The sequence below is a fragment of the Cavia porcellus genome, unplaced genomic scaffold (assembly GCF_034190915.1).
Source record: "Cavia porcellus strain 051 isolate PalLab524CR breed Dunkin Hartley unplaced genomic scaffold, mCavPor4.1 scaffold_5, whole genome shotgun sequence".
NCBI lineage: Eukaryota > Metazoa > Chordata > Mammalia > Rodentia > Caviidae > Cavia > Cavia porcellus.
Window position 1 is genome coordinate 94,145,996 of NW_026947488.1, and position 27,884 is coordinate 94,173,879.

Sequence of the window (27,884 nt, forward strand, 5' to 3'; positions counted from 1 at the left end):
CCTTAAATAACAGTGCACAAGTACCTCAGTGTCTTGGTTGCTGTATTTTTGTAGTGAGTTTTAAAATTGTGAAACGTGAGTCCTTCACATTGGATTTTTTTCAAGATTGCATGTGTTGCCATCTTTAGTGTGTAGCCTTTTGTGCTTTTCCACCTATGTGGTCTTCTGTCTCTTTCAGTACTGTTTTGTACTTTGTGGACTGTCAGGTTTACATTTTTATTGCTAAGTGCTTTGTCTTTTTTGGACAGTATTATTTTCCTAATTTCAGTCTCAATTTATTTATTGATAGTATGTACAGTTACAGTTGATTTTATAGGTAGATTTTTGTAGGTTCTACCTTTAGGAAATTTTAGTTCTGCTACCACTAAAACACCACGGGAAATAGGAGTTAAGAGGAGAAATTAAAAGATTGTGGGTGGAGGGCTGATTATATGGGTCAGTAGTGAAGTGCTTGCCTAGGAGACATGTAGCCCTGCTCAGGGCCTGGGTGGACTTGCGAAAGGGGGATGGCAAGGGAGGCTTGCCCAGTGGGCCCCCCAACTCTTGACGGGTCAGTGCTCAGCAGAGCTGGCACTCAGCAACCTGCCCACAGCTTTGAGGACGCTGGCTCCAGCGTGTGCTCAGGAGCACCCCTGCCCCGTCCTCAGCAAGGCTGGATGCTCTCCTGCACTGTCCCCACGTGTCACAGACGAGGTGCCGTGGAGTGCTGAGGAGTCGGGCTGGGGCTTTATCGACTTGCATGATTATTGTGCTGATAAGTTTACATTTTAATCAACAAAAGGCAGATCAGTGAATTTAACCTAAAGAAACAAAACCCTGACCCAAAAGTTTAAGTTAACTCACTTAGTAGTTACTGACGAGTCATTCCTGTTCCTAAATGTTATTTTCATTTAATGATCTATTAAACTGTATCAAATAAGCAACATTTTCTGTCTCTTAAATATTAGTTGGTGAAATAATAATGATGGTGAGTTATTGCATACCTAGACATTTTCAGGTAATAGGTACATTTTTTGTTTTTCTTTTTATTTGTACCAGGGATCGAACGCACAACCGTGTGCTTACAAGGCAGGCGCTTATGCTGCTGAGCTAAATCCCCAGCCCCAATAGGTACATTTTTTTTAAAGTGTGAAACTACTATAGCTAGGCATGGTGGCAGTGCCTATAATTACAACACTTAGGAAGCTAAGAAAGGAGGATCACTGCAAATTTGAGGCCAGCCTGAACTACACAGATGCTGTCTCAAAGAAAAGAAAAAAAAAAAAAAGAAATTATATATATATACATGCTACTGCCAAACTTATAAATGTTTCATTTTTATTTAAGGTTCTAGCATTTTGGACAGAGCTGTTATTGAACATAATCTGTTGTCGGCCAGCAAATTATATAATAACATCACCTTCGAAGAACTTGGTGCACTCCTAGAGATCCCTGCTGCTAAGGTATTGTCTTGACTTTAATACATGAAAAAGAAGGTTAAGACCCCAAACTGTAGAAGCACTGAGAAAATAAAACATATGATTGGTAAATGTTAACTGAAACAGAAACACATATACCAGGCCTCAAGGGAAGCAGGACGCATGAAGTGCTAGGATGCCCCCGTCATGGATTTGCCCTATTTTTGTGGGGGTTTTTGGATTGTATTTTATGACAGTTACCTGAGGCAGACCTTATGAGAGTGCCCCCCATGTCATGACAGGCTATGTTTAAGGTGTGTTCAAACCCATTTCACAGAGATCTGTGATTTTTCATTTATCTAAGATGTTGGTATATGCTTTACTTCTTTTTTCTGTCCTAGATTGACTCAAAGGTTAAGCATTGTCTCTCTTTGTGAGAATAGCTTTAAGGTAATCCCTAGGTTCTTTTCTTGAAACTTCTGTGCTTGGGTTAATTTAAGAGTGGACTGATTTCCTAGGGAGTTTAATTCAGTTCTTAGGGTTTGGTTGGCTGTATATAAATTTAACAGACTTATCAGTAGTGTTGAGAAGATGTTTCAGTTAGCATTTGCAAAAGATTCTCTTCCTTTTAAATAATACTAAAAATAAATAGTCAACTTCCCTTTCATCTGACTTGCAAACCTGGTGGTCATGTAGCTTTGTGTCCCATCTCTGTTTATCTGGTTAATTTAGGATTTTGTAACAGTTTCTCTTTTTTTTTTTTGTCTTTTTGAGACAGGGTCTTTTTATGCAGTTCAGGCTGGCCTTGAGCTCACTTTGTTGCCTAGGCTGGTGTAGAACTCACAGCGATCCTCCTGCCTCTGCCTCCCAAGTGCTGGGATTGCAGGCGTGAGCCACCACATCCGCCTAACAGTTTCTTTACTTGTGCACATCCTTCCACAGGAAAGAAAATGTACCAAGTTGTGGGCCAAGACTTAAGTAACTATTTAAAAGGTGCTTTTTTTTTCCAGACATTGGAACTAAGGGAAGCAAATGTACTTTTAATAGTAAATAGTAGTCATCGTCTTTTAGGAGTGATTTAAGACTGGTAATGACCACGTCAGAGTCAGTCGCTTAGCTTACACAGGGAACGTGGCTTCCAGGGCTAGGCAGGGGGCCTTTGGCGCCCTGTTTTAAATATTTCCATTTTTTTATTTGGACATCTATTCCTCTTTCAATTTCTTTTCTTTCGTTTTCCTTTTTTTTTTTTTTTTTTGTTGTTGTTTGAGACAGTGCCTTGCTCTGTAACCAAGGCTGGCCTCCAACTTGTGATTCTCTCTGCCTCAGTTCCTGAGTGCTCAGATTATAGGTGTACACCACTGTGCCTGGCCAGCTTTTTCTTTAAAAAATATTGATTTCTTCCTTTTTTAGCTTCTGGTGGTTTGTGGCCACTCCTTGGTTTTATATTTATTTATTAAAAAATATTAATTTCATAAGGAGATTTTAGAATAATAAATACTATGGGTATGATATAAAATGAGAAAAATTAGTTCGCTTTTTTTAAAGGCATAGTGAGAAGGAAAATTGTTTAATTTTGAGCAAAGAAGAAATTTGGTAATAGGACTGGATTCATGTTTAAAATTTCATAACATTAAACACAGATCCCATCAATCTTGAGATGATAGGGTACATAGTACCCAGGAAAAATCAGGAAATAGGCGGTCTGTGAGAAGTCTTCTCGTGCGTGCCAGGTAAACACATGTGACGCTCAGCTACAGGGGTTAAACACACGCCTTTCATTTCTCTTACGCTGATAACTGCTGGAGATGACCATTCAAGTTTCAGAGAAACGCTGCTCCGGTTGTTTTACAGGCAGAAAAGATAGCGTCTCAGATGATAACAGAAGGACGGATGAATGGTTTTATTGACCAGATTGATGGAATTGTTCATTTTGAAAGTAAGTAGTATTGTGTATTTTTGGCATAATGAAATGCAGAGAACTGTTGTATGTTTACTGTTAAAAGGTGTTAAATAATTTCCTTTGACCCAGATTTACTACTGAGTGTACTTATTTTTATTTCCAAAAGCAATAATTTTAAAAGTTAGATTTATAGATCTACGTAATGCAACACTTTCTGAGCTAAGGAAAAATAAGCCACTCAGATTGATTCACTCATGTACTCATCAAGACATTTGTTGAGCTCATACCAGGTGTGAAAGGTATGGAATGATGGACAACCAGATGCACGGGGTCCCTTCTGTAGTCCGCATTCCTCCCTCTGTCGCACCCTGGGCTTTGCCATACCCCAAAACTCTCTACCTGTCCAGGTTTAATTTGGAATCTCTCACTCCATCCACAGCCTCTGTCCTGTCCCGCCATCTCTGGCAGTTGCACCCACTTCTATCTCTCTGTGGACTGTGTGGAAACCCTTGCTCCTCCTTCTCCTGGTCAGGCAGTCCAGCCCTTTTTGGTTTTGTTTCTTTGCCTGCTCTCCTCTTTCTGTGGTCCATTGGTTGAATTTATTTTTTGTGGGCACTGGAGAACATCCGCTTGCCTGTTGGCTTCTTCTAGCTATCCAGCAAAACCTCACTTTGAGTGCCCCTATTCTCCACCTTTTCCATACCTGCTCTGAGTAGCAAACTAACACTGTGGAGGAGAGGCAGCACTGTAAGGTCAGGTGCACAGGCCCTCAGTCTGCCGGGACTGAGGGTCAGTTCTCTGGTTCACTCTTTTCTTGCCTGGCAGAGTGTGTTCCAAGCTTGAGTTTTCTTAAATCTCTAACTTTTTTCCTCTGAGCAGCAACAAAAAAAATCTTGTTTTCCTGTTTCACAGTAAAAACAAAAAGCCACCAGTGTGAAATTATGTCAGTTTTTGTTTTGTTTGAGACAGGGTCTTGCTGCATAGTTCAGCCTGGATTTGAACTCACTGTGTAGCCCAGGCTGGCTTCGAACTTGAGCGATTCTCCTACCTCAGCCTCCCAAGTGCTGGAATTACAAGCATGCAGCATCACATCCTGCTCTGTTTCAACTTCTTGATCAGATTCACAAACCTTTAAATTTTAGGGATAGACCTAAATCCTTCGTTTCTCCCTTGATGTTGCACTGGGACTGGTTGTATCGCACTACCCATTCTTGCATTTGTGCCTAGGTCTCTCCTCTCATTCCTGCTCCTGGCCACCCACCAAAAAGGACTGTTTTGGCAACCTGAGGTTAACAGTTATTTTTGTCGGTTTTTTCTTTTTTTGCTCTGTTGGTTTCTTTCAGTAGTGAAGCATATTCGGGTTTTTCCTATTTAAACAAAGCTCCTCTTACCTGTGACATCTTGACTTTTCAACAAGATAAGTAGTGCTGATCCCTGACTTCTTTCTGAATGTCCTGCCACTACTGCTGCTGCCTTGACAGCTGTCATCCTTCCTGTTCTGCTTTTCCTGTTTATCCAGGTTTGCTTCAATCATCTTTGTAGATTCTGTGATGCCTTTCATTTTAAATATTGGAGTTACTTACGACTTAATCCCAGGTCTTTGGCAGCACTGCTGAGTTTCTGTAGGTAATCTTGTCTGCTCCCTTGGCTTCCACTGCCATCTTGTGTGGATCCTGGCTGGATGTGGCAAGCTGGCTTCTGATTCAAGACCCCTAGCTGACCTTCGCCATCAAGCTGCCTCTGCTGATTGCTTTATGAGGATCTCAGAACGCATATATCCACACCTGAGTTCATTATTCCTGTGACTGACAGCTGGCCCACCGTTCAGAAGCCGCCTACACTGCTTCCTCCAGCACCCTCAGCCTTGATGCCCTCATTCCCTCCCTTGCCCAGAAATACCCCGATGGTAGTGTCTGGAACTCGCATCCCTTCCTTCATCTCATGCGGTCTGCCAGCCTAGTCTGCCTGCTCTACCACTGTACTCTTCTGGTTCGAGAAATCACTTCTTTACTATACAGCCAGAGTTACTGTGATCTTTTAAAAGTGCAAGTATAAACAAGAAAACACAAGCAAAGGATTGGATCATGCCATGCTCTTACCGGCCCTGTACGTGTGGCCTCCCTGTTGTTTGTAGGACAGAGCTCTGCAGAGTTTGTAAGCTTCTGCCTGGTGCTTTTTAATTTTTTCTTGCAGTCCAACCATGTAGATCTTTTTGTTTCTTCTTTTTTTTTCCTTCTTTCTTCTTTTTCTCAATATTGTAAATTCTTCCTTCTGTCAGACACCCTTAAAATATGCATCCTCTTCAGCTGTTTTGTCCCTGTCAGTTGGAAGAAGGTTAATTCGTAGTGATTTTCTTCTCTCTCTGGATTAAGGATGGCTTACGGTTGTGTTCCTGTGTCATCCTGAGTTTCTCCGCAGCATTAATCCTAGTTACTTTCAGTTGTGTAAGTATTTGCTGAATACCTGCTTCCACTTCCCAGCTGAGCGTTCTGACGGAAGGTGTTAAACCTGCCTATTCAGGGTGTATCCCACACCCAGTGCTGGGCACAGTCAGTGAGAAGTGAGCACAGTTTCTGTGCATGTAAAGTGGCAGAGGGGTCACCGAGGAAAGACCATTTGAGTTTGTTTGTATCAGCTCAATAAAATATGACATACTTTTGAAATTTTCTTGGATTGAAAGTGATAATGTACCATGCACATAACAAGTAAAGCACTCAGTAACAAAGGAGAGTTCATGAGACCTTTCTCCCCCACCTCTGAACCAGTGTTCGTCGAGTCCCCTTGTGTGTCTGTCTAAATGGTTGTGCAAATATGCAAAAAAAAAAACATAGCTTTTAAAAAGTGGCATTACAGAGCTACAGTTTAGAGTACAGAACATTCTATAAATTACTATTTATTTGTTTATTTATTTATTGGTACTGGGGCTCAAACTCATGACCTCATGCTTGCCAGGCAGGTATTTTGCCGCTAAGCTACACTGCAGACCCCTATAAATTGCTTTTTAAACGGATTGTAACATGGACATATTTTTGAGTCGGTAGATAGAAGTTTAATTGTTTTATAATATTTCATAGACTTCAGCTGCTCACTGTGTGCGTATCTTTATACACTAGTACTTGTTCGTGTAGAACCAAGTCTTAAAAGTGATACTGTTGGGGCTGGGGATTTAGCTCAGCGGCATAAGCACCTGCCTTGCAAGCAGGCGGTTGTGAGTTCAATCCCCGGTACCGATAAAAATGAAAAAAGACAAAATAAAATAAAATGGAAAAAGTGATACTGTTGAGTCGGTGAGTCAAAGGATATATACATACATATACATGTATGGATGGATGTGTACATATGTACGTATATATAAAATACACATACGTGTGTGTGTATCGTCAGAAAAGTGTCACCATTAGGGTTCTACCCATATGAGAGAATGAATCATAAATAATGGAAATGGTCGCTTTTTGTCTTTGCCAGTAGAGAGGAGGAAGTTACTATCGTACTGTGCATTTCCATGACATTAGTGATATTGCATTGGGCATTACATGCTCTCGTGTGAGTCAGTGGTAGTTTTTCCTTCTCTGTTTCTTCCTTTCTTCTGACCTTCCAGTATCAGTTTTTTGTAGCTTGATTGAGTGATTTGGATTGGTTTCTTTATTGTTCTTTGTTTTTTTTTTGAGACAGGGTCTCACTATATAGCCCAGGCCGAGTCCTGTATTAAATGTGTTCACTTTAACTTTATGTGTTACAGATATTTCCTGCATCCTGTTGGTTGTTTCCTGGAATGAAGTGCATGCTCTAAACACATCTTTTTTATTTTTGTGCAACCAAATATACCAGTATTTGTTCTATGACTTTTGCGTTTACTGCATTGCAAAAAAAAATGTTGAAAAAATTTTCTTCATTTTAAAGTGAAATTAATGTTTCTCTAAAACATACCTCTAGGAAGAGAGAGACTGAGACTCTAGTTTATATGTCTTGGATAATTGTAGGGTGTGATCTAGTTTCTTCCAGGTGACAACCAATCATGAAGTCTAATTTATTAACTAAAACGTCCTTTCTGTTTGAGTCGTGTTATGTGAGGTGTGTTAGTGCCCACACCCAGTTTGGATGTGCCTCACTCTGCTGACATGTGGCAATATGATAGACTTATAGTAAGTGTTACTGTCTGCAAAGCAACTCTTGGCCCCTTGCTATTTTTTTATTGAATTGACATTCACTTAACAAACTAAATTAACCATTCTAAACTAAGCAGCTGCTTACATTCATGTGTGCACTCTCCATCTCTGCTAAAAACAGTTTTGTCTCTCCTCAAGGAAATCCATTTCCATGGAGAGTTAGTTGCATTCTTCTCTCCCCCTACTCCTGGAAGCTCTGTGTCTCTATACAGATTTACCTGTCTTGGCTATTCTTAAATGCCAATTCTTCCATTTTTAACTTTCAGATTTTATCCTTATTATAAGACAAAATATAAAATGGAAATTATCTATTGATACAATAAGAGGAAGGAGTGATTGTATCTTTTTTTTTTTTTTTTTTTTTTTTTTGTCTTTTTCATTTTTATCGGTACCAGGGATTGAACTCAGGACTGCCTGCTTGCAAGGCAGGCGCTTATGCTGCTGAGCTAAATCCCCAGCCCCATGATTGTATCTGTTGATTTGGGAATCTGATTATGTCTAAGATATTTGTGTCCTTCGTTATGACTGTGTTGTTTTTCATTAAATCTGGCCCTCTTGGTGGTAAATTTTGGTGGTGTTTTGAGAGAAAAACTAGTAGAGCGAAAAACCAAGTGGATTTAACATAATGTCTTTGGTATTTGCTGTTAGTTTTTAAAAATGTATATTTAAGTGCTACATTCATGTGTATCCGTGGAGCGAGATTCCCAGCCCCCAGCCAGGAGGTGAGCAGGGTAGTCGGCAGCCCCTCCCCATCACGGGCATTCCCACTGGAGTCCCACTTGCTTCAGATCAGTGGGGCACTTGATTCCCATAGGAGCTCGAACCTTACTGTGAACCGCATATGCAGGGGATCTGGGTTGCACCCTCCTTGTGAGAATCCAGTGCCTGAGACTCCCAAGTGGATGGAGGCAAGGCAGTGAGGCTGGTGCTAGGGGGACTGAAGATACAGACTCAGATGCGCAGACAGTCCATCTGCACAGAGACCCATCACTTACCAGTTGCTTACAGGGTCATCAGAAACTCCACAGAGGAGCAGGTGGTGATTAAGGTGTATCTTGAGGTAGGTTTTAAGTCAGAGTCGACCCTTTATTACATGGTAGCCCGACCATTATTTTGTCTGCCACCTCTGTTGACAGCTCTCACCCAGCATGCTCCTAGATTATGCTGGTGCAGGCATGAGAGCTGCTGATGCAGGAAAATAAGCTGAGCTCCACTGATCCTGCACTATTCTAAGTTGCCTGATTATTTCATTATGTGTTAGAAATAAAGTGCACAGTAAGCCAAACATCCTTGAGTCACCCCGAGGCCACACCACCTCTTTCCCCCATTCCACAGAAAAGTTGTCTTTCATAGTCCAGTCCCTGGGCCAGGGCAGAATGGCTGCTTGGAGTCCTCTTGAGAGGCAGCCTGTGACCTAGACTTAGACTTGCGTCCCCCACTAGGTGGCAGTGTTGTGGGGGGCTCCGTAGACAGCAGTGCCCGAAAAACCTGCTTTGGTGTCTGTTCTTGTTGCTGTAACTGTGGCCCAGATCGTTCAGTTGGCCGTTTTATTTGCCTTCAAGAGTAGTAGTAGTAATAACACGGATCTCTGTGTATATGTTTTTACTTTGTGACTGTGGTTGGGATTTTTAGCTATTCCTTAATCAGCTCAATTTAGCCAAGCTTTTTGGAATAAACTTATAAAATTTTACCTTCTTTACTTTTAATTCACATTTGAATTTGGAGAAGTAGCTTATAGTTTACGCCTTCCTGTATTTCCTTTTCTTCCGTAGCACGGGAAGCGCTGCCCACCTGGGACAAGCAGATCCAGTCCCTCTGCTTTCAGGTGAACAACCTTCTGGAGAAGATCAGCCAGACGGCCCCGGAGTGGACAGCACAGGCCATGGAGGCCCAGATGGCCCAGTGAGGCACGGGGGCTCTGCACGCTGCGTCTGCCTCCAGGTGTGGGTGGCGGACGCATCACTGCAGTGTCACCGCTGGCACGGTCTGTCATTTATCTGGTCCTCTTACCAACAACAGTGGTGCACGAGGTGGAAGCATTTGCAACTGTGTAGTCCCCGTCCACGCAGGGCCGGTGTGTTAAGCTAACTCCAATGTTTTGAAAGCTTTTTCTTTAAACAGAGGTGAAATATCTATGGCTAAAAAGTTTGGGATTTGTGGTAACTTTGTAGTCACGTAAAACCTAAGTGCTTTGTGCCTCTCCAAATGTGATTATCCTAATAAATGGAGAAATGAGCCAAATAAAAGTAGTACTTTGTTTTAATTAGTGAAAAGTGTTGAAAATTGTTTTTCCCAGTTCTCCTTCAATTCAGTAGACATTGATCTATACCATGTGCTACAAATACCTAGAGCCATCGTAACCCCTGTTCCTCAGTCACAGCTGGGAGCTAAGGTCAGTGCTTCCTGGCACATGGGTGCAGGAGCTCTTCCTCCTGCAGAGGCAGGAGGGAGCCCCATCCTGGAGAATGTGGGAGATGTCCCAGACTGAGAAGGGCCTTGGGGGTGTAGCTTCGTGTGGAAGCCCTGGGTTTAGTCCCCAGGGCTGGCTCCAGTTTCCGTCCCAGCACCTCAAGGAAGTCAGCATACCATACCCTTCCTCACAGTAACATGAAGGGTTCAATCGGCTGAAAATCAACGGCTTTTCTTACAAACATGCAAGAATTATCACTGAGCAAACCACCCCAAAAACGAAGAGAGCACCTTCCTGGAGAGGTGCTGTCGGCGCCAGTGATGTTGGAACATTGGGCTGGATGGATGCCGTGTTGGCAACTGGAGCTGAGAGCCCCAGCGTCCCTGCTGGGCCGTCCTGGTCAAGGGTGGGCCCTTCCAGTTTCCTGCAGGAAACGGAGGCAAAGCAGCTGCTCTGAAGCACACTGGAGGGGCAGCTGACTCTGAAGAGCGCCCCGCTGTTAAGGGGTCGGTAAGGAAGGAAGGCTTTCCCTCAAGGGAAGCCTTTGCCAGGGTGGCCAGAACCTGGCTGAGGAGGGAGGGGATGGACGGTTTCAGCTCCAGCTGCTTTTCCTTGTCTTGCAGGGTAAGGAAAGCAAAACAAAACCAGACCACCTGTGAGGGTCAGCCCGGGGAATCAGGCCAAAACCGGAGATAGGATAGCACATAATCCTTCCCAAATCCTTCCCCCCGATGACCACGGCGACAGGGATCCAGTATAAGGATGTTATGGTGACTGAGTGCTGCAAGACGGACTGCTGAAGACGGGATTCTTAGGAAAACCTAAACAACAGGAGAGAAGAACAACGAAACGGAAGCCTCTTCCAGTTACAGCAAGCAGTGCAGCTCGCCCTGCTTAGCTACAACAGCACGCAAGTCTCACTGTTACCTGTTACTTGATTCATTATGTCCGACTTTGAATCCAAGAAGGCAAGAAGACAGAGATGATGAAGACATCGCTCTCACCTTTTGAGAAATTAAAGTTGTGGCCAGGAACCGTCAGGGCTGAGGGCAGGAGTCTTAAAAAAAACGAGAATTTTAGCGTTAAAGGTTATGAGTGAAGAACTGGAACGGCGCGTTTGTGAGAGTATTTCGCTTGCCTCTGGCCGTGTTCCTCCACAGGGTCAGAAAGTGAAGTGGGAGGAAATTGGTGCTAACACTAGGTCAGAGACAATACAGGGAAGCTTCAGAGCCCGAGGCTCGTGAGGCGAGACGTGCCCTGGCGTGGGACAGCTTCCTGTGCCAACCCAAAGCCCTGCATGGTACCAGGCTTGTACGCAGCGGGCAAGGCTGCAGTTCCCCTGTTGCCTGTGACCAGTGAAGAGCAGGAGCTGTGTTTTGTTTGTAGCCAAGCTTGTGTTTACCAGAAAGCTCAGACAACACCTTCGGTAATCAACAGACAAAGTCCAGCAGATTATGAATTTAGAAGGAGGAAAAAACTTCCCAGTTCCTCATTTTGCTTGTGTCTTTATATGCCAGGATGTGGAGTTTGCGAGTAGTTTAGGTAAGAACCCTGAGCCGTACCGGCTCTGTCCTCTAGGTGTCAGGTGAGGAAGCGCACCTGATGTTCTCATGGTTTGTCTCAGCTGGGGACCAAGGCAAGACAGCATCATCTGGGCCCAGGCCTTTCGCAGCAGTGACAGTTCTGCCGTGACACCTCCCTGGGGGTGGGGGTATAGCGCTCTGTGCCACCTGTGCTGTTCGGGATTAGCACTGCAGTGGAATTGCTAGCTAAGCTGACAAGACCAGGAAGGGAATAACAGCTTACGCAAATTGGGAGAGAAACGTCTTTGTTTACAGTTGATTGTCTACGTAGAAAACTGCAAAGAATCAACAACAAAATGAAAACTATAGGCAACCGTGGTCAGCCCAAGTGTCCCAGGCTAGTGTCTAAAATCCAGTTCCTTCCTAGATCCCAGCAACCATGGTTGGCATTCAAAATGCTAAGAGCATGTGCAGTGGCCGCGGGAGAAATCAGGAGCTTCACAGTAAGAAAGGGACAGGAGAGTGGGCCAACGGAGGATTGGGGAAACGCTGGGGCTGCTTCTGAGAGGGTTCCCAGCTAACTCGGGAGGTGAGGGAGCTGCAGGCACCCGGGTAGGGAGAGGCGCTTAGGGCTGAGAGCAGGGACTCGCCTGCGGTGTTCTCCAGATGCCTACCATGAACATCTGGGTAAGTGACACTGCTAGGCCTGAAGGGAGAAGGCGAGGGCTATCAAGATGAACGTGATTCTTGAGAAAAGCTATGTCCTTCCCTGCAGCACCGCTGTCCCTTGGGGAACTGGCAGCCCACACCACTTCTCAGCTCAGGTTTGCGGCTGTGGGGACCTGGCTGAGCCACGTTAGGAATGGGAGCCCTAGGGCGCTGGGTCTGGAGCTGAGCCATGGTGTCCTGTCCCAGCTTGCCCAGGAAGACAGTGCCCCTGACACAGTCAAGGGGCACCCGGCCTGTGCTGATGTGTGGCTGTGGCCATGTGGCAGCTGTGGCCCTGGGCTCCTCCCTGGGACACAGCTCCTGCCATGCAAGTGTGCAGATGTGGTCTCTGGGGAGGACAGCACCAGCTACTGAAGGGGACCATACAGCGTGGGGGAGCAGAGCGGACCAGGGAGAGGCCTACAAAGCACGGATCGCCTGCTCAGCTCCCTGGTACCATGCATGGCTGTTTCCCTCGTGGACTTCAACAGCAAATCTTCAAGGCACTGAGCTTTGCCTCCCCACTCCCCAGATGGAGACAGCGTGAGAGGACCAACAGGACGGAAAATGTGAAAACAGTGGTCCCACACGTTTGCCTATCAATGTTTAACCAAATGGAATCATGTGAATCTGATAGTGGAATTTTCATTGCTTCTCTGCACCTTATATTCAAAAGGAAAAGAAAGCCAAAGAGAGGAAGCCCTCGGTGTGCAGCTGGGAATCGAGGCCAGGGCCTCTGGGCAGAAGCTCCTGCTGGGAGGAGCCACCTTGACTGGGCCTGGAAGGGTATGGGAGGTCACAGAAGGCAGTTAGCTACCCCGTGACAGGTTTACAATTAGCCTTTAAACAAGACAGACTCCAAGAATTCCGGGACGTCAGGGACTCCTTACAGGAACACGCTTGTCAACCTTATCTGAATTTTTGGAAAGAAAACAGATTCCAGGCTGTTGTTGGAGGTCAGCAGGTACAGGGAGGAGGATCCAAGGACCTCTGAGGGCCAGAAAACTGATTTCTCTTCTAGTTCTGCTTTCTGTACACAAGTTTCAGGGGAGCCCAGCCACTGTTGGTGTTCACGCTGGCATGGGGGTGGCTCTGTCGGGCAGGGGCTGGCCATAGAAGGAGTGGTGTGTCTGTCCACCAGCTGTCTTGCTCACTGGGCGTTTCTGACAAATAAGGGCAAAAACCAGGCGAGACAGACAGGCTCCTAGGAGGACTGGGACTCTTCCTGTGAGAAAAGGTGAAAGCCAGAATCCACCCTTCTGGCTTGGACTGGGACTGGGCTGACTAGCTCCGGCAGCCATGTGACTGACTACCTTGCCTGTGCTGTCTGTCTCTGGGCAGCTGTCATCAGGCTGGGCTTCCCGGTACCACTCTCTCTCGGGCTGGGGTGCCTAGGCCAGCCATCCTCACCGCAAGGCCTGCCAGGTGAGGTCCTGTCACCATCACAGAACAGGTATCTAGGGTCTTTCTCCTAACACAGGAGGATTAAAGAGCCAACTTGCTGGGGACCAGAATCTCTTGCCAAGAAGCCAAAATATAAGAACAAAATAATGTGATTAACTAGAGGCCAAGACGGTAGGGAGAGCCAAGAAGCTCTGTACACACAAAATAAGACAAAATAAGGCTCTGGTTAGTCAAATCTTTTATTTGATGTGTATTTTAAATGCAAGTACTCGGGAGGCTGAGACAAGAGGATCGTCATAAGCTGAAGGCCAGCCTGGAGTACAAAAGAAAGAAAAAATATAAGCCAGCAATTTTGACACTGAAAGAGAGACCAAACTAACAGACAACATTTATTTAAAAAAATCAAACATCTGATTTTTTGTGCCATCATCCATATTAAAAGTATCCATCCTATCTCAGTTTGAAAGATAGACAAATCTTGAGGCCACAGAGACGTCTGGTGGTTTCAGTTGCTTCAGGTGTAGCTCTTCACCTAGAAGGGACACAGGAAAGTTTGGAATGTTCTCGGTCTGCTTCTGTATTTTTTAATGCATTTTTGGGTGCAGAAACGTGCCTGGCACTGTTTCTGGCCTGGGAGCAGCCCACAGTGCTGCAGCCCATGGAGCTTACTGCTGTGAAGGGACCAGTACCAAGGAGCTGTTTGTAATCCAGCCACACTTTCCTCCATTTTCCGTGTCTGCCCGGGATCCCTTCCTGTCCCAGTGCCCGTCCTGATGCCCACGGTGCCCACACTACACTCAGCTGGCAGTGGGAAGTCTGCTGGGTGGTGACGGCCCTGACATGTGAGGACCAGCTGGGGTTCTGTAGAACGTGCCCAGTGCAGGTGGGTCAGGGCTGCCTGTCCCTGTCTCCAGGGACCCATCAAGGGAACACCAGCCCTGCTCACAGGCATAGTGTTTCATCTGGGGTCCCACTGGCCCTTCCCTGTCCTCTCCAGGCTGTGCCTTAGAAGGGGTCCCTGTGCACCCCGTGGAGGGAGAGGCAGTGTCAGCTCAAACACTGGGCTCCTGTGCAGGAGACAACACTCTTCTAAAAAGAAGACATCCTGCAACTTCTTCGCTCTCAATGTTAATATTTATTTTTCAGCTGCTCCCCCCCACTCTTTCTGGCAGTACTGGGGATTGAACCCAAGATCTTTGCACTGAGTTAATTCCCAGGCATTTTTATTTTGATTTTGAACCATGGTCTTGCCCAGGCTGGGCTCAAACTTGGAATTCTCCTGCCTCAGCCTTCCTGAGTTACAGGTGTGTGCCATCACCTCTGGCTTCAATCTATTTTGTGCTTTTCTCTTTTCACTTCCCTTCCTTCATCTTTTCCTTTTCCTTCTTCCCTTCTGTTTCCTTCCCTTTCCACCTTCCTCCCTGTTTTCTTTCTGTCTTCTCTTCCTTTCATTTGTGATTTGAACCCAGAGCCTTGACACTGAGTTACGTCCCCTTTTCATTTCCAAATAGGGTCTCACTGACTTGCTAACTTGCCCAGTTGCCTTCTAGATGCCCCTCTTTCTAGAGCTGTTGGAGCAGATGTCACTTGTTATCCTTAGCTCCCTCTCTCATTCTTCCCACTGTGAACATTTTCCTATCCAGCTTTGTCATGGTGCATAGCGGAGCGGCCGATCACCGCCAAGACCCCTTATTGCCAGCCAGTTCAAAGATGCAGCAGCCACCCAAGAGCGCTTTGGGAGGTGGGAGGGATAACGCACATGCCCTAATCATATGTCTACACTCCACAGATCCGGGTGCCCTCGCACCAACTCACCACGGTCCTTAGAATGCGTTCATGGCTCTCCTCCGGTTGATGTCCCTCTTAATTTGGCAAAGAGAGCACACGGGGCAGCAGAGCGTCACCATGTAGTCATCGCAGATGGAGCCCTGTGTGCGAATGAAGGGGGACAAGAAGGTAGGACGCAGTCATCGCAGTGACTTTCAGGGAGCTGGAGAGAACCAAAGCCTCTATGCCCTGGGGTGCAGCTTGGGTGGCTGCGTTTAGGAAGATGTTTCTTGGTTTTTCTACAGAACTCTCATGTCTTTTTAGGACCCCAAATGCTTTCCTACACCTTACACTTCCTCCAACCGAAGCACCAGGCTGTGGGTGCAGTGAAGCTGAGGCAGTAGGAGCTCAGAGCTTGCCCCGCCTCGGCCTCTCCATGCCTCCGAGGTTGCTGGTTCAAAGCCAGCCGCTCAGTGCGCAGCAGGAGGAAGATGAACAGGTCAGGATGTCTGCCATAGATTTAGAAACCAGTGAAGGATTCAGGGCTAAGGTACTTGTAAGAAAATGGAGAGAAATGACTGGTGAATAAAGCAATAGTTACCTACATTTTTGTTTTTTGAGACAGAATCTTACTGTGTAGTCCAGGCTGGCCTCAAATTCACAGTGATCCTTCTGCCTCAGCCTCCTAGGTGCTAAGGATTACAGGGAAATGCCACCACACCCAGCGGCAATAATAGTTACTTATATCAAGAAAAGAGAGTTTAGCCAGGAAATTAATCATGTTCACACAAGACTCAACTCTGAAGGTGAAGAAGTGTAAGTACCCTAACATCAGTGCCACCTGTGTGACAGCCAAAATCACGTAAACGCAAGGGCCTGAGGAGGGCTGGGAGAGGGTGTAGCTGGGTCAATTTTTATCTTTTGTGGTGGGAGGAAAATAAACATTGCCCTAAACTGGTCACGAAGAGGTCATGAAGCAGCAACACAAGTCAGTGGTTTGCTCTGGTTTTTCTTAACAACCCTGCAAAATGAGATCACTTAAAAATGCTGTGGTTCAGGGCTTTGATGAGTGAAAGCTGCCTTACAGAACAGGAAGTGGTGGTTGAGTCAGCCAGAGAGGTTCAGTCTGGGGCGGGGGAGGTGAAAGCAACTGGGCAGCAGTGCAGACCTGGGAACCTGAGCCCTAAGACAAGGGCCAGGGGCCAATGGCCGGACAGGGAGGAGCCCCGAGAGGCAGGGGGGCAGGGAGGAGGGAGGCCTTGTGCTCTTTTTTTGCTGAGTGGGTCTTTCCTGGTTGCTTTTGTTCTCTTTCAGGTTTATCACAAGTTATGCTTTTTTTTGATCAATGATTATCTCACGTTTTTACCCCCAATTTATATTTCATTATCAATGTCAAATAAAAAAGGGTCTTTAGAATACTTTTATTTCCTTTACTTTTCAATTTTCCAGATTTTATTAAAACTAACTAAAGTTTTCATTTCAGATGACTTGTAACTTTTCAAAGACCCAGGACTGCATAGTGGGCCTTTAAAATCTTGAGTACTGTGATTACAGGTGTGTACCACCACACCTGGCTCCTGACTGGTTTCTGAAAGTTTTTTGAACTGACCAATGAAAATTAAACTAAAACAACAATGATACCACTTTTGCCTCTCTGGTAAAATTTAAAAATATACTATATACAATATTAGTAAATTTATATAAAGGATAATATATTTAAATTGATATAAGCTTTTTTTGGGAAATTTGGTAGTGTTTTTCAGAATGTGTATACCTTGTATACCTTGCAATCTAGGACATTAGGCTGGTAAAAATATTAGTGCAGGTGCATAATTATATATGTCAGCTATTTACAATGCAATGTTATTTATCCTTTCAGCTAAGGAAATGATTAAATTATAGGTTGACGTACTATGCTGTCATTAAAAAGAATTAACATGCTGACATGAAAGGGGTCTAGCATAAATTAAGTGGAAAAAGTTACAGCATAGCATCAACCCATTTGCATTTTTGAGCCCAGTTTAAAAAACAAAAACAAAAAACCTCCCAAACCCAAAACCTTATATTTACCTCTATATGTCCATGGGGTATAGGGTTAGGAAAAATCCCAATGAGGGTGTACCCCAAATTATTAATGGAGCTTATCAGTAGGTAGTGAAATTGGGTACAAAGAGGTTCACTTTTCATTTTTTATATTTCTGTTTGAATTTGTCCTACAATTGTCTTATAGCATGCATTTAAAAATAAACTTTAAGTGAAAATTAAAATAATTTCAGTGGAACAAAGTAGGTTTCTAAAATTATTTTTTGCAGCTGGGTGGGTAGCACATGCCTGTCATCCCAGCACTTAGTAGGTTGAAGCGGGAGGATTGCTTCAAGCTAGAGGCCAGCCTGGACTACAGAGTGACTTTAAGGCCAGCCTGCACCACAAACGAGACCCGGTCTCAAAAAAAAAAAAAAAAAAAAAAAGCATTCTGCAGATTTCTTCATTTCCTGTAGCGTTAACTGTGCGCGCCAACCCGCGGTCCCTCGGGATGAGACCCACTTTTAAATCCGTGGCCTCTGGGAAAAGCCGCTGGGCAGCAGGCGAAGACCTTGACGGGATTTTATCTTAAGAGTGATGGTCCCTGAGCAAGAAGCCTTCCCGCCACCACCTGGGCCCCGCCCCTCCCCTCCTCGGTGCCTCGGCCTCCCCACCCCCACCTCACCCCCACCCGCCCCGCGACCGGGGCCGGCCCCTCACCGGGATGCCGTAGCGCGTCCGGTACAGCGTCCGCATGGCCACGGTCGTCCCGCACAGGCAGCACTCGTTCATGTCGGCCGCAACCTGGCACCCGAGGCACATGAAGCAGAAGACGCCGCAGAGGCCTGGACGCGGGAGAGGACGCGGTCACCGCTCTGTCCAGCCCCAGGCCGCCTGCATGCATCCCGGGCCCCGCCTGCGCCCCGAGTCACCAGGGGCTCTGCTTAATGTCCGGGTCACCCACAGGAGGGCGCCACGAGGCTCCAGAGGACGCCTGCGTTCTGAAGGGCAGTAGGGTTTTGAGGTGTGGGCAGGGTCGCTTGGCGGAGTGTCCCAAAGGCTGGGTTCCTTCAGTGTGGCCAAGCCCCAGGCAGGACGAGGAGTGCAGCTGGGGGTGGCTGGGACCAGCTGTGAGCTCCACAGGTCCTGAAGAACCATCAGGGGCTCTGGGAGAGGGTGACAGTTTTATAGCCTACACCCGGGCAGCTGCTAGACTGGGGTGGAGCCTCCATCTCATTTAACTGGGTAGTAAGACTGGGGGTGGAGGCGAGCTTCATCCTTAGAGGGTTTTGCTACTGTAGTCTTCATTACCACTTGGATTGCAGATGCTGAGCTAAGTCCTAAGACAGCGAGGTTCCAGGCTGTTCCCTACTAAGATAACCAATGGGAGGGTGAGAAACCCCTTTCCATGGGGTTTCCCCATCTCATTTGTTTGAATGTAATTATTAACTTGATTCAGTCCAAAGTTCCACTTCACTGGTGAGGTGAAGGCTGACATATTTTCTTTCCTTAGCAAGAATCCTCAAGCGAACAGCTTGGGGAGCAGCGGTTCTGAGGGTTAGAATCGCAGAGTACCTTGGTCCCTCTGTCACCCACATCCCTCTACCTAACTCCCTTTCTGCCAGTCACTTAGCGGAGACCTCAGAGTGATTTTACTCGAGGAGATCTTCCAAAGAAGGAACAGGAAAGGCAAGGCAGAGGTGTCGTCCTGGTGACGACCAGTGCCCTCAAATCCTGTTTCGGATCAGGCATGTGTAAAGGCAAGTGGTCCCCCAGCTCATAAAGAAGCCCCAGAGCTCTCCCGGGAACTTTCCATTGTGTGCCAGCATGGGCACGGGCATGCTACAACCACAGAGCAGTAGGGTGGAGGGATGGTGACCAGGCACAGCCTGCAGGTAGGGGTTTAGGGGAGGAGCTTCGGCTGCGGGGACACCAGGTGCCCCACCCTGGCTGCTGCCACTCACACACGCCGCAGTCACTGAAGCAGTCACACAGGCCCGTCTGCCAGTTGGAGTTTTGGGGCGCACGCACAAATCCTGGTTGGGTCACAACCACTACAGGCGACTGGTTCTGCATTGTGGGTGCACTCAGACACGCTGTGGCTGCAAAGGAGACAGCGGGCATTAGGACGGCTTGGGAGAGGCCGGCCAGCAGGCCGAGGTCTCTCTGCCTAGGGGTCAATGTAGATGCAACTGCAGTTACTCCCTGAGGATGTATTTTTACCCGCTTCCTTCATCAGACAAAGGCCCCTGGGGCTGCTTCTCTGGGCTCAGGCTGCTCCTGATCTACTTATAGACGAGGAGCTGGTACCCAAGTACACGAATGACTGACCGTGACACACATCCACCCTTCTCTGCTCCTGCCCTGTGCTTCTCCTCGTTTTGGACTCACTTCAGGTCAGCCATCCTCCACGCTCTCCGGAATCCATGCTGGCCCAAGCCTTCAGCCTGACCAGAGTTGGATTCTGTAGCTACTCAACAGATCCTCGCTGCTGAGAGTGGGTTCCAGCCGTTTCTTACCAGGAAGGCTGCTCTTCTTCTTTCTTATTCTTGGCTTTCTTTTCTTTTTTCTTTCTTTTTTTTTAAGTTTTTTTTTCAAGACTGGGGCTCTAAGTAGCCCAGGCTGGCCACAAACTTGAAATCTTCCTGCCTCTGCCTCCCCAAGAGCCAGAATTACAGGTGTGCACCATGCACCTGGTAATAAAGTATATTTTGTCTTGTACTCCTGATTTCTCTCCCTCAAGAGAGTCAGGGTTGGGTCATGAGAAATGAACTAGGTCTGGACCAAGGATATCTCTGCTCAAGTCCTGGTTTCTGAGCCTGAGCCCCAGGTAGGGATGTAATGTGTCGTTGGTTCCACGCGGACCTGAGAATGGAAGAGCTTCCAACCTGCCCTCCTGGCTCACTGGCTGAGAATGTTCAGTGACACAAAGCGCAGACAAGTCTGATGCACAGTGACAAACCCAGTGGCCGTACTGAGAGAGGCACAGCTCGGCCACTGCTGATGCGCAGGATACCTGTGCCCAGCGCTGTCAGCAGACGGTCACTGAGCTCACTCTGCACAGGGCCCTGTGGTCAGCCCCCACCGTCTGAATCATCTACGGGACTGTGCTGCCAAGCAGAAATTCCTGTCTTTTGCTTTGCTTTGTTTTGTTTGAGGTGGGCTCTTGCTATGTGGTTCAGGCTGACCTTGTAAGTTATAAATCTATGGTTTATTTCCAAGCCCCACTGTTTCTGGTGACCTGGGGAGGACAGAACCTTCTCAGTTTTCATAGCACCAAGCTCGGGGTCTGGCCCTGGTGATTGTCTCTTTGAAGGCAGTGCCTGGCTGTACAACTCCCTCAGGAGGTGCGTGGAACCAGATGGAACAGGCTGCCACTTAGGAATTTAGCACACAGCGTTGAAAACACAAAGGGAAAACAAAAGTTAGAGACACAGTGCCTCTAGGTACTCTAGCACTGTGACTATATCATTTGCTCTTGTGTTCTTTCCCAAATAGAGAAATCAGCTTTTTTGTTTTTTGAGACAGAGTCTTGCTATATAGCCCAGGCTGGTCTTGACCTCCCAGAAATCCTCTTGCCTCAGCCACTTGAGTGCTGGAGTTACAGGCATGCACCACCACTCCTGGCCAGCAGTTTTGAAAATACCCAAATCAGCCAGGTGTGGTGGTGCATACCTGTGATCCCAGCAATCAGGAGGTTGAGGCCGGAGGATCACCGAAAGTTGGAGACCATCCTCCCCAGAAGAAAAAGGTCACATTTTTCATGTTGCTTTGCAGTCTCGTTTCTTTCCAGATCTCACTGACTGGCAGCATTGCTACCATGCATTGTCTTGGGTGAGAAGAGGGCAGCAAGGGGCACCAGGAATGGTCTCCGGCTGGGCCTCTCCACTGCCCCTGCACATGGCACTCAGGGATGCTTCAGGTACCCAATGGCCAGGAGGTCACCCCTGGTCCACGGGTGCTCCCTGCAACACCAGCCCAGGGTGCTCAGCGAGTCTGGAAGACAGTGAACTTGGTTGGATTTTTAAATACAGAAAGAAGAGGCCTAGAGTGTTCTCCTGGAGATTTGGGGGGGAGGGGCAGCAGCACTGTCCGTGCCCTGCTCAGGACTGCAGTGCACGGAGTGCAGGTGCCATGCTCTTCCCAGCCTTTCCTTACAAAGCATAAAGTCCTTGTCTTAATTTTTTTTTTTTTTTTGCATCAGGAATCAAACTCACAACCTTGTGCTTGCCAGGCAGGCTCTATGCCGCTGAGCCCACTTAGAATTAAAAATAAGAAAGGAATGCATCTGTGGCTCAGTGAAAAAGTTCTGGATTCAGTTCCCAGTATCAAAAATCCAAACATAACAATAACAAAAACACCCAAACCGAAACAGACCCTTTGAGGAATATAATCATTGTGCACTGCAAACATGTCCCCGTAAAAATAAACATTAGTACAAACAAGGAAAAAAAGAGAAAAAAAGGCCCTTAGATGAAAAGAAGCCCCAAATCACTCAAAATTAAGGAAATGCAAACTCAGTGCTCGTCCGGCAAAAATGAAAACCCAATGGGGCAACTATTAGCAACTACTGACAACATGGTGCCAGTTTCTGGAGACCCCTGCAGGGGGTTCCGGCACAGGGCAGGAGTGAGGAGAAAGCAAGACACAGAGCAGAGGGGGCAGAACTGGGCCCTGAGGCCACCTTGCTTTCTGGGAACCCAGGGCCCAGAGTCCGGGCCAGCCACTGCAGGGGGACGGGGTTGTTTACAAGGGGGCAGGGTGCAGTGAGGGCTCCCCCTGGAGCCTCAGAGGCAGTGGTGGAACCGTAGCTCTGACAGAGAAGGAAGCAGCTTGCCTCCCCAGCCCTGCCTGGGTGCTAATCTCATTTCCGCCAAAGCTGGCCCACAGGCAGGCAGGGCAAAGAGTCTGGGACAGATCCTGTGTCAGTTTACATTCAGGGTCCTCAGCAACTACAAAACCTTTTTAAGCACAAACGTTTACAGTAGAGCTCTCCGCATATCAAAAAGAGGCTTATTTCCAAAAGAAAAATGTTTTTGCACTGACAGAAGAGTTGATTTCCAGGTGAATGCCCGCGTACCAGCCACCTGATTCTGTCCGTTCCCAGCACCGGTCTGGAGGCTGGCTATGTCCACCTGTCTGATGGTGGATCTGGTGCCACTAGGGGCACCCGGCACTGTGCTCAAGGGCAGGGGTGCCAGGAGTGGGGGCAGCACTGCCCCGGCTAAGCGCAGTCAGGCCTAGGCAGCAATGTGGGGGGAGGGCAGAGCAGCTGCGCATGGACATCAGGAGGCCTCGGGGCTCCATGGCCTCCATGATGGTTGTGAGCCACCTGTACCACCACCGCCGGAGCCACCTGAAGCCTGGGGATGCTGTGGGGAGCTGGGGTCCCCACACAGGTCAGAAGTGCAGCCTGCAGCCGGCTCCCCGAGAAGCCTGGTTACAGAACCAGCCCTGGATACAGAGCCCGCCCTGCAGGTCCGGTGTTTACAGGCCCAAGGCCTCTGTGACCAGGACACCCGCCCAGTGATGACATAGACATTAACGCATCCAAGAGGGAGTGCAACAGCTCACACAGAGCATCCTGGGGGGCCTGGGCAGGTGGTGGGAGTGACTGTGGCTTCTGAAGGCATGACACAGTGCTGTCATGCACCCGTGGGCACACGTGGACATACCACCTTGCTGACCATGCTGTGTCACGGTAAAAGTACTGGACAGGCCTGGCTGGGGCAGGACTGCAGTGCCCCAGACACTGCCAGATGGAGGAGGAGGCCATGTGGGTGGAGGCCGTGAGGCAGGGTCCCTGCACCCCCTGCAGAGCTCCAGGAGGGAAGTGGGCACCTCGGGCAAGGCCAGAGGTCCTGTGGTTGGACAGTGGGGTCTGTTACTTGCTTTTGTTTTTTCAGTGCCAAAGACGGAACCCAGGGCCCGGCGCTTGCCAGGGAACTGCAGCACCCAGGTAGAGGGCATCACGGGGCTTCCTGGAGAACCTGGGCTCTCAGGCATGATTTGGAGGACAAGCGTCCTAGGAGGACAAGTTGCGGTCCAGAAGGGAGGCAGCTTTCAGATCTCTTCCCAAGGAGCCATGTGGGACGTGTGGAGGAGCTTACACTGCGGGGAACGGGCAGGGTCCACATCTGGGAGGGGAGGTGTCTGTGGCAGCTGGGCTGGCACAGGCCACTGCTTTTCAGGCTTCCAGTGCTGCTATTGCCGGGGTTGTAACCTTGGTCCTCATGGTCAATGCAGAGCCTCCCCCGAGGTGCTCTGGGAGTTTGCATACAACAGAGGCACCAAAGACCCACAGCCACTCTCTGGTCACTGGTGGGCGGTCCCTCGATGGCAGTGCAAATGCAGGGATGGCTGGGGTGCACAGAGCTTCTCCCATTCTGCCTGGCTCATGTGTCAGTGCCACTTGTGTATCTCTCCTACTGGACCCCATGTGTGAAGCCTGCAGGTTTCTAGGGCAACCAGAGGGGGGCCATCCACAGACATGCATCATCAGGACAGGGCACTGGGATGCAGAAGGCTGGGACCAACATCACCAGTGTGTCACCTGTGTCACCAGCATGTTGCTAGCATTCATAAACTTAAGTGTTCAGAGCCAGCCTGTAATCTCAGCGTTCTGAGAGACTGAGGCAGGAGGACTGAAAGTTTGGACCAATCCTGGGAACTTTAGTGAGACTCTGCCTCCAAAGAAAAGCTTAGGGTTGGGGGTGTAGCTCAGCATGAAGGACCGGGTTGGTCCCCAGGACCACACACATAGACAGTGTGTTCTGAGCTACCAGCTGCACAGGCAGAGGCAGCAGTGTCTCTGGCCCTGAGACCTAGGGGGACCTAGTGCATACCCCACGTGCCCTGCAGGCAAACCCAGTGCTGTCTGGGGCCCCAGCACCAGAAGTGAGAACACTGCAAGCAGTAACATGGTTTCAGTGCTCACCTGTTTTGGGTTGTGTGTCCTTCAAGGGCAGCAGCCAGCCACGGGGGTCTGGGCTGTGTCACTGCTGGGTGGACAGAGGCCTGCGCAGGGTCTTGTCCCTGAGAGGGACCTTGAACACCGAGGCCACCAGGTGCTGCTGTCCACCGTGGCAGGGGCGAAGTAGACTTAGACACTCCAGACCTCCAAGTGCCCAGCGCAGGCCCCTCTGCGCCCAGACTCCAGGACTAAGTGAGAGAAACCTCATGGGGTGAGATAGCCTCCTGCCATTGTTTTGGGGTGTTTGTTTGTTTTGTATTTCCTTTTAATAATTAAATGCCAGAAAAAATACCTTACAAGTCTGCGCTGGGGCGTTGTCTTGGGCACCTGCTGCGGGATGTTTCCATAATGTCTGAAGACTTCACCATCCCTGCCGTGCCCTCTTAGCCTGGCTGACACTGGAAGTGCAGCCAGTGCTGGGCAGACAGCGGGCAGCAGCCTTTCCCAGGCCTCTTCCCCAAGGAAATGCATTCTTGTATCTGGTTTTCAGGACACCCACACTGTGGTTTTGGTAACAGTCACCCAGAGATTTCCAAATGAGCTCTGGCTGCAGGGTCCTAACCGTCCTCTCCCTTGCCCCATCCACACCGGCGCACGGCACACATGCTCGTAGAGTCACAGGCTGGATCCCGACATTCTCTGGGTGCCTGGAGGTCTTGTCTGGGCTGTATCTGATTATCACTGTTGGGTTTTGTGCAAGAAAGTGTTCTTATCGCCAAGTATTGTCCTAAGCAAGCGCTAGCCAACCAGTGAAAATTGGTGGTTTCTGTTTCTGTTTCCTTGGATTACTTTGGAATATGGGGAGCTGGGAACTGGGAACTGAGTTTCTAGGAACTGCAACACCTATGTGGCCCCAGCGGTGTGCAGGCCGCAGGCAGTTCCCTGCACTGAAGGTCCCCGGGGTGGAGGCTGCCCCCACCCTACCAGGGACAGCAGGCTGAGGGACCGAGAGTCCAGCACTGCCGTCTGTCACCCTTAGGGTATTCTGAAAATGACCTTTGTCTGTTAAGAGACTTTTTTTTCCTAGAAGGAAATCCCTCCAGGATGGTTCTGGGTCCACCACAGCTGGAGGGTATGTGCCAGCCATGCCCAAGGCCCTGGGTTCAAACTCCAGGGCTGCACAACTTTAAAGGATTAAAAAGCAAAAAACAAACCTAAGAGAACAGAGAGAAGAATGCAACAGTTTCACTCAACACAGCCCTGTGACCAGTCCCAAATTCTAGATCTAAGTCTAAATAAAATACCAAGTAGAGGTAAATGCAAGGTATGCTCAGCTACTGTGTTTCCTGTGGGCCTCCCACGAGGCACCCAGCAGTCCAGTCACTCCAGGTAACAGGTCACCAGGAAGTGGAGGGGAAAACAACTTCCTGGAATCCTCCGAGTGGGGTGGCATTCCTACTATGCTGTCTTCTGGGCTCAGAGCCCTTTCAAGCTAACCTGGTACCCAGCTCAGACCCCTGGATCCAGGAACTGGGTGTCTGTGACCAGAACCCAAGGATGCTGCCCTTAGATGACAGACCCACAGGCGGAGCATATGGCAGCCTGTGTAGAGTTATAAAAAGGTATCCCTTTCTCCAGGCAAACACAGCCTCAGCCCCGGCCGTCCACCCGGAGCCTGTCTTCTGTCACCAACAGCTGCACACACACAGCTGGGGCACCTCGGGGTGGGGGTCTGTGCCCAACTCGGTGAAGGTGCCCTGACTTTGGCAGCAGCTCTGCCCACGGACTGGAGGAGCTGGGAAGCCTCTCGGGAAAGGGAGAAGGAGAGGAGAAACCGGCCAGCTCTCACGGAGGCTTCCGCACAGAGCCGTCTTTTACTGGGTCTCACAGGACTTGGCCCACAGGTAGACCATGTGGATTTTATCCACAGTCTTAACCTCAGACTCACACCTGGCTCCTGCACTTGGACACGCTGTCCTCCATCTGGATATCAACTGATAATTATTAATATCAGTTTACCCAGATGCTAAACACGTATTACTTTGATTTTTTCCTCTTTGTCCTGCATGCTGATGCTAGATTTTTTTTTTTTTGGCTTTGATTGAAATATTTCTATCCCATAAACTCTTAAATTGTAAACCACCAGATGGAAGCTATACAGGGAGCACCTCTGTACATACCGGCAGCAGAATTTAATTCTGATACGAGGCTGTTTCCCTTACTTTCACAATGAGAATTCAAGGATTCTTACAATTTGTGAGGCAATTCTACAAAATTTCACCTCATATTGCTAGATATTTTCGATGGATAAAATGAAATCTTTTCAAAGCACAGAGAAGTCAGACCAGCATGCGTAAATATGGATATGTTATTGAGATGAAAAGAAAAGTCAGTGATCAAGTTAATAAATACAAAATGCATATGTGTTTCCTGCTACAGCCGATCCAGGGTGATGGGAGGCTGAGTGCTTACCCTGATTTGAACAGGCTGGCATATTCTACAATGCTTGCCACATACTTGTTGAATATGGTTAAAAACGTAAAAGCAGTTAGAAAATAATTGTCTGGACCTCAAAATCTGACACATTAGGAGAACAAAAGCAGGAAAATCAAATCACTTGTAAAGAAAACATTTTTTTAAGTGCTAAGAGAAGTTCTATGTTTCAGAGTGCTTACCCTGAGAAGCAGTTTCTCTCGGGACCGCGATGTGGCAGGGGTGAGGGTCCTGGTAGAAGTGAAAGGCACTCAGGCAGAAGGGAAGAGGTCGACTCCTTGGGGCCAAGCCCTGGGCTCTGATTGGCCGTGGCCAGGCAGGCAGATCCGACTGCAGCCGGGCCCTGCCCTCTGTGAGTGAGGTGTGGCTCTCCTCTGGCAGTGAGCAGAGCGCACACCTGCATCTTTTGTTTAGGAGGGACCAGGGCTGATCATATAGTCTGATTAGTTTTGCATGCCCAGAAGAGCTTCCTGATTTTTAAATTTTAGTTTCCTCCTATACTACAACAAATATGCTGTTCAGTGTGTATTTCTCCTGCATTCTGACTGTGGACCTTGCAGGAAGTACTGGGGACCTGCCTGTGCTCCATGCCTGAGCAGCGCCTCTCTGTGCGTGGCTTTGTTCCCTGACACAGGCTGGACGCGTTGTGTGTGTGTCAGGCACGATTCTGATGCTTTTTATTTGTGTCATTTTGGGGAACTTTCCCACCACCCTGTTTGACTGACCAGGAAACTGAGGCCGGGAACTGTTAAGTGGTTATAGGCAGCAGCGAGGAAGTGGCTGATCAGGGTCACCAGTGCTACCACACATTCTTCTCACACAGTCTCAAATGACAGCCCATGCCGGCAGAGAAGACTTGCTGTGGTGACGGGGAGGTGACCACTCACTGTCGAACAGGAAATGCTTTGGAGTCTCCACCATAGGCCGGACCGCAGACCACGCTGGACACAGTTCCCACTGCTGAGCAGGAGCACAGTGACCTCCAAGAGCCCTGTGTCCCAGAAGCAGAAGCTGAAGTCGCCCAAAAGCAGCACGAGAAGGACGAGCTCTCTGGCTTTGGGTCAGGAGAGGAATTTCAAGATGACCATACTGTTCTTGGTTCAGTTTATGCTTTCTTTACCTCTTTGGCCTATAGATTTCACTCCTGGGCTCAGTGGTTGGAGCACAGAGTCATACGTAAC

General features: G+C 48.1%; 2 protein-coding genes and 1 long non-coding RNA gene across 4 annotated transcripts in view; 1 reads left to right on the forward strand and 2 right to left on the reverse strand.

Moving 5' to 3' along the window:
- Positions 1-9,709, forward strand: part of Cops4 (COP9 signalosome subunit 4) — a 34,932-nt gene extending 25,223 nt beyond the window's left edge. The window contains exons 8-10 of the mRNA XM_063249340.1: positions 1,327-1,442; positions 3,249-3,333; positions 9,236-9,709. Of these exons, the coding sequence (XP_063105410.1) occupies positions 1,327-1,442; positions 3,249-3,333; positions 9,236-9,369 (335 nt within the window). The 3' untranslated portion in view covers positions 9,370-9,709. The remainder of the gene's footprint in view (positions 1-1,326; positions 1,443-3,248; positions 3,334-9,235) is intronic.
- Positions 9,705-11,806, reverse strand: LOC134476146 (uncharacterized). Its single transcript, XR_010047681.1, has 2 exons — positions 10,801-11,806; positions 9,705-10,694 (listed from the first exon to the last, which is right to left on the reverse strand). It is a non-coding gene; the product is annotated as an uncharacterized LOC134476146 (long non-coding RNA).
- Positions 11,807-13,729: 1,923 nt separating this feature from the next.
- Positions 13,730-27,147, reverse strand: Plac8 (placenta associated 8). Of its 2 annotated transcripts, XM_003469420.5 has the most exons (5): positions 26,886-27,089; positions 19,262-19,399; positions 18,018-18,142; positions 15,324-15,436; positions 13,730-14,040 (listed from the first exon to the last, which is right to left on the reverse strand). In XM_003469420.5, exons 2-4 carry the CDS (start codon positions 19,371-19,373, stop codon positions 15,332-15,334), a joined length of 342 nt encoding a protein of 113 aa, XP_003469468.1. In that variant the 5' UTR covers positions 19,374-19,399; positions 26,886-27,089; the 3' UTR covers positions 13,730-14,040; positions 15,324-15,331. The 2 variants fall into 2 exon arrangements, with proteins under 2 accessions (XP_003469468.1, XP_063105411.1); XM_063249341.1 differs by lacking the exons at positions 13,730-14,040; positions 19,262-19,399 and having other exon boundaries at positions 15,376-15,436; positions 26,886-27,147.
- Between the last annotated feature and the right edge of the window lie 737 nt (positions 27,148-27,884).

Bases quoted from the DNA above. Each gene is read 5' to 3' on its own strand.
- Plac8 (XM_063249341.1), bottom strand. From the start codon at position 27,106: ATGCAGGTGTGCGCTCTGCTCACTGCCAGAGGAGAGCCACACCTCACT. The intron at 18,143-26,885 runs GTAAGCACTCTG...TCCCGCGTCCAG, and splicing joins GAGAGAAACTGCTTCTCAGG to GCCTCTGCGGCGTCTTCTGC.